The 6,286-nt window shown below is 38.3% G+C and overlaps 1 protein-coding gene across 1 annotated transcript in view; it reads right to left on the reverse strand.

Annotated features, from left to right (window-relative positions):
- Positions 1–4,901: 4,901 nt before the first annotated feature.
- LOC119786439 overlaps positions 4,902–6,286 on the reverse strand; it is a 7,371-nt gene continuing 5,986 nt past the window's right edge. The window contains exons 4-6 of the mRNA XM_038289785.1: positions 6,285–6,286; positions 6,073–6,195; positions 4,902–5,974 (exon numbers count right to left, since the gene is read on the reverse strand). The exon at positions 6,285–6,286 is cut by the window's right edge and continues 146 nt beyond it. Coding sequence (XP_038145713.1) covers positions 5,928–5,974; positions 6,073–6,195; positions 6,285–6,286 — 172 coding nt within the window. The 3' untranslated portion in view covers positions 4,902–5,927. The remainder of the gene's footprint in view (positions 5,975–6,072; positions 6,196–6,284) is intronic.

The following is a 6,286-nucleotide window of genomic DNA, read 5'->3' on the forward strand; positions in this document are numbered from 1 at the left end:
TTGCATCCACAAACTCAACAGTTTTTTCTTTTAGACAGACGCAAAGTCGTGTATAACTATAAAGCGATAGGAAGATGATGATTTATAAGGTAGAAAAAGGGCTGTGTTAAGCAGATCATTAAACTATTTATCAAGATTTGAAAACATAGTGGAGTACTGTTAACTACATTTGAAAAGTAAAAGGAGTATTTCACTCAGTAGAAAATATCTATACGATACATTTAGAGATCATGCAGAGAATCTGGTTTCTTACCTGAACAATAAAACAACATCAAGTGTAGGAAAACTAAAGCTGTGAAGCATGGGGGTGGAATTATAATGCAATGCGAGGGATTTGCTTCAACTCTTATAGGCATGTTGCTCATAGGGAAACAGATGAAGCAAAAATTTGTAAGCTTCCAAACATCCAAACATGTTTTTTTTTTGTTTTTTTTTACAAAATTATCCCCTTAGGGAGGGTGAATTCAAATGCATCACACTTTTCAAGTGTTATTGCATGAAAAAAATAGTGTTTTCCTTACACTTTCTGGTAAAATGTGACTCTTGTTGCTCTATCTCATACAATTCTAGTAGAATAAATTAAAGACGGTGATAATAAGGTTACAAAATGTGGAAAAGTCTGAGGTATTAATGAAATTCACTGTATCTCTTTTATCAGACATTCTTGTCTATAGTAACACTGATTATCATAGGTCAGTCTGAACAACATTACATGATGATAAATCATCATGTGTCCTTCTCATTCAATCATAAAAAAAGAGACTAAAAGGGTGACCGAACCATGTTATCTGCTTTAACAAATACTTCCACAGACAGAGGTCAGTAGGAGGTCAAAATAGCAATAAAGTAAAAAAAAACTGCTTAATTGTTCCCACTTTTAAACCTTTTATTTTTCTGTTTTTGACTCTTTTTAACATTTCTGACTTTACCCTCTAACACCCGCTGGTTATAATGTTCTTAAACTGTTGTATTGTCAGGGAAAGGTCACAGCTTAATCACACGAACCAGTGAAGGTTATCTCACACGCATGGCCAGGCACACACCTCTGTTATGGTGGTATTTAAGGGTGTTTGTCCATAAACAGCACTAGTAAAGGTCTAAGCACAGGTTAGCTCACATTGCATTGAATCTGTCAGCAAAAGACCTTCTTTAGCTTCTGAATGTTACAGAAATTAAACAGGACAGGAGGAGCTATTGATAACATGATTAGCTACAAACCACTCTGCTTCTGCAAGAGCATGCTGTAGCCTTTGTTTCTTCAACAAAAAATAAAAGAAAATGCACATTTTAACTTAAATAGGAAAATGTTCATCTTCCAATGTTGCTCTTTTGAATATCTTGTTCAGGTACGCAGGAATACACCATCACCTCCAAACACTTAACAGACATGGATTGTGTCACAGTTAAAGCAAGAGCTCGGGAGCAACATGACCTCACTAACTCCTACACACATGCCCTCTTTTAGCCAAGTCCTGGGAACACCACAGACTTCCATTCAGTGGATCTGAATATAACAGAATCCCATTTGAGGAAGAGTCCAGCACATAGTGAACCAAGGAATGGATGAGCAGCTGAATCAACACGTTGCTCCATACTTACTCTGTTGTATCAGCTCAGAGACGAGGGAAAAATATCTCCTGCTGGCTTTCTCCTCAGTGCGTGTGTGAGTGTGTGTGTGCTGAGGATGTTCGTCTTTGTGAAAACGTGTGTCTTTTGCAGATTAGAACTCACAGTAGTGTTTCCTACATGATCAAGTCAGAATAATAATAAAACACTGTATTGATCTATGAAAATTTTTCGTCCAGTGTGAAAAAAGTAATCTAACCTAAAGAAATACTGCTGTGATCCTCTTGGCAAAAACAGCTGCCATCAAACATTGTGTCTAACATCTCTTTTTAAAGAAGATTCCTCACTAAGCAACAATGGAGGATTTTTCAATCATAAACATTCTGCTTTGTATCATGGAATGGAAGCATCTCAGTCAGATTTGTATCCAGGGCTAATATTGGCCACTTCTTTTTTCAATCATTCAGTTAAAGACTTCATGCACTGGAAAAAATCTAAATCTATATAGGTCATTTTTTTCTCAAAATGAGGGAGTTTGTTTTTGAATTGAGGAGATAAAATAGACATTTTGCCAATAGAGCAATACAATTTAGATTTTAAATAAGAAAACAGACCTGCATTGTCCTATTTCCATTGCATATTTATTTTCTTATTCTTATATCTTATTTTAACAGTAAAAATACTCATTCCATTGGCAATTTTTCATAATTTACCTATTCAAATCAAGGGTAAAAACATTTAATTGAAGACATTTTTGCTTATTTCTAGATCGTTTTTCCAGTGTGGTGTGATTAGGATCACTGTACTGTTACATAACCTAAGACAGCTTGAGCGAAAGATCACACTTGGTGATGTTTTTTCTTTTAAGAGCATAATATATTTTTATCTTATTTTAAGGGCAAAAATATTTATTCCACTGACAAATCATCTTTTTTATCTGTTCCAATTAAGGGCAAATACAGCTAGTTCCTGAAATGTTTCAAATATTAAAACATATTGTTCAAGTCCCAAGGAGGAAGAGCTGCCTCAGGCCTTCACAACATAACCACCATGAAAAACCTGTTTTTGGTAAATGTGAGTCATGCCTGGAATCAAGAAGCTTAAAGGAATAGTACACCCAAAACATGATTAGCCTTCATTTTCTACTCACCTCCATGCTGAACAACACTCTGGAGTACTTTTTTGATATCTCAAATGCATCTGGAGATCTGGGAGACTTCTTGCTGTCTGCTGACATTCAAATAATGGAGGTCTATGGCGCCCGAGACAGAAAGGTCCACAAAAGTCCACAAAAACTTGTCAATATTCCTCCATACTGCTCGTCCAATGTAATCCAAGTGTCCTGAGTGGGTAGCATCCAGAATTTACTCGAAACGAAGTCATTTAGAACGTTTTAGAGCCTAAACAGTAGTGTATAGGATTTCCTAATAGCGCCCCCATGCGCGCTCACGATTCTACGGAAGCCGGCAGACCAAACCAGCGCATTCAGCTCGGCAAAGAACTCATGCTCTTCCTCAACACTGAAGTCCTCAGACATTTTTCTTTCGTTGTTTCTTTCTTTGCACAGGTAAACAGCACATTTCTTCTTCTACGCTTGCATTATCGGCAGACCAGACGCTGAATGCGCACTTCCTTCCGGTTTGGTCTGCCGGCTTCCGTAGAATCGTGAGCGCGCATGGGGGCGCTATTAGGAAATCCTATACACTACTGTTTATGCTCTAAAAACATTCTAAATGACTTCGTTTCGAGTAAATTCTGGATGCTACCCACTCAGGACACTTGGATTACATTGGACGAGCAGTATGGAGGAATATTGACACGTTTTTGTGGACTTTTATGGACCTTTCTGTCTCGGGCGCCATGGACCTCCATTATTTGAATGTCAGCAGACAGCAAGAAGCCTCCCAGATCTCCAGATGCATTTGAGATATCAAAAAAGTACTCCAGAGTGTTGTTCAGCATGGAGGTGAGTAGAAAATGAAGGCTAATCATGTTTTGGGTGTACTATTCCTTTAAGGCAGTTTATTGCAGACTGAATTCAGAAAGTCTGTTTCCCATCTGGGTGGTGTGCTGTCTAAAGACTTCTTTATGTGTTGCAGAAGTAAGGCATGCATGTGGCTGGTAAAGTGGAACTAAAAACTAATGGTTAATCACAGTTGTTTCATAACTGTTTCATAAACAGCAATTTTAAGGAAGTCTGCTCTTATAGCTGAGAAAAAGCGGCAAATGTGAGCTGCTGCTTTTCAAGCTCTGTCAGCAGATTTACTATTCCCCTTTTAAAGCTGCAGTCTGTAACATTGAGAAGAGAGCAGACTTCGACTGAAAATTTGAAGAAAAACAGGTTTCACGCCACTCCCCCACCCTCTCTGCTTCACTCATGCCCCACCTCCAAGCTCCACCCCTCTCACAGCATCTGCGCGGCTACCGCATGCGACCAGAAGGGGGGGGTGGGGGGGGGGGCGGGCGGGGGGGGCGGGATTCAGCGTGTGTGAGCTGTGATTGACACTCCATCAGACGCTCCTCTGGCTGTGATTGGTTGTTTTGACTCGTCCCGAATTATTCTGTCCAGATTGAAATACAGGCAGTAGGCGGGACCAATTGAAGCAGTTTTTTTTCACAGGTTACATATCACATGTACTGCTGTCTGGGCATAGGGACAGTTTTAGCCAATATGACAAAAAAGTGATTTTTAAAAACTTACAGACTTCAGCTTTAACTGTTGCATTGTTACAGAAATAAAGTTTGATAAAACATACATGACAACACCACTAGGGGGCAACAAACACATGAGGAAATTTTCTCTCGCCTGTCCCCTTTACAATTACTGTACAATCTGCAACAGATGCAGCTTTTCATTTAACTGTGAAAAACGCAATATAGTTAAATTACAGTAGCAGCCATTCAAAATGGCCTTTACCAGTCAAACACCAGCTGAATGGCAGCCGACTTCCCTCCAACTCCCAGCAAAATTCCCTCCAATCTCCAGCCACTGGAGTGACCCCCCTCTTGCATATTTTTTTAAACTCTGATTCCAGCCTTTCACTGAATTACAGGGTCTGACCAGGAGATAATGCTTCTTTATAGAGCTTAATGCCCACAAATCATGACAGAAAGAATATTTTAGTACAAATATTGATGTTTAAAAAGGAATTGTAGGGGACCAGGCAAGGAGCAGCCAAGGGCCCATCAAGGAAAGTGGGGAAATTCTGAATGGCTACTACTGTGGAAGACTAAACTCATTAAACTATTAGTTCTGTGGTGATGTACTTTTCTGATGTTTCATTGTACTGCAACAGCCCACAATTTAGGGAAGAAAACATGCTATAAGACATCAGTTTTATATTAGGCAGCTTTATTTGTGTTACATGGACCTGTCTATTCACTGAAACTGAGTCACAGTCAGCTACACAGGATATACAAATATAAACAAGAAGAGTATTTTAATGCACTGAATCATATGAAATATTAGAAATTAAAGAGGTAAGTAGGATCCATATAAAATAGGTAAAGAAAACTGTTAACAATAAATAGACATTTGAGTTAAACAGCTGTGACTAAAGTGGATCAGAGATCATCTTCCCATATTAAAGATATTAATGTGTCCACACCTAAGACACTAAACACGGGGCTCCCTATATGTCCAACAATGTGTGATTGTACAAGAAGGAATATTGTACGTGTAAGTATACCAAAGAGTGTTTATGTAGATGTTAAGAATCATTTGAATATTTAGATAATGTTTGACTGTGGTAATTAGTTGATTCTCATTTATGTAACATTGGGTAAAAAGTGGGCCAGAGCTGCTTTATCTTGTAGTCTATCAGGGTTGACTTCAGTTCTGCACGTTTCAAGCAAACATGATCACATCCAACTCATCTTTACTTGCGTTGATGTAACTTTATTCAAATTAACTGAAACTGATACTAAAAACTGAGAAGAAGAGAAAATAGCTTCAGCTTCCTTTGGAATCAGACCAAACTGATGCTTCATGAAGCATAAACCAGAAAGAAAATATAGTAACACCTCGTTAGTTTAGAAAAGCCACATGTGCTGTTTGCAGTTTGACAGTTTTTAATTCACATTCTGTTGATGGGAAAATAGCTTCATAAAAATGCTGCCCTCATGTGGGGTAATTGGGGTACTGCATTTAAGGTGCACAACACACAACAGTAGCATTTTTTTTAGTAAATATGTCCATCATCCAATGATTAAATGTAGAAGATGGAAAGCAGCTCTCAGAGGAAAGTAAAAATAATTTGTAGAAAACGGTTACCATGAGCATCACCTCAGTTAAACTGGATTTAGAAGCACACATTTACAGATGAAGGCAGTTTATCTAAACTGCATTTCTCTTTTTTTCTTCATTCTTTTACAATCGCATCCAGGTCGTCTTCAGTTTCACCTTCACCTAAAAACAAAGATTTTGCATCTTACATTATTTCTTAAGACTTTGCCAACACAGTTTGCTTTTAATATTTTCTACACAATCAATAGGGTGTTGCTTACTAAGACAGTTTTGATGGATGAAAGAATTCGGCAGCAGGAGAAAAATGAGGCCGAAAACCAGAAGGGCCCCAAAGAATCCTCCAATCAAACACCCGATGAGGACAGCGTTGCTGGCACCATTATCTACAGGCGGAAGTGGGGAAAATCAAAAACAGCATTTTTTCAGCTATGACCAGATAGGAAGATAACATTTGAAGGATTCATCATTTCACCA

This window comes from Cyprinodon tularosa, unplaced genomic scaffold, assembly GCF_016077235.1.
Source record: "Cyprinodon tularosa strain WSP-4 unplaced genomic scaffold, ASM1607723v1 ctg107, whole genome shotgun sequence".
Lineage (NCBI taxonomy): Eukaryota > Metazoa > Chordata > Actinopteri > Cyprinodontiformes > Cyprinodontidae > Cyprinodon > Cyprinodon tularosa.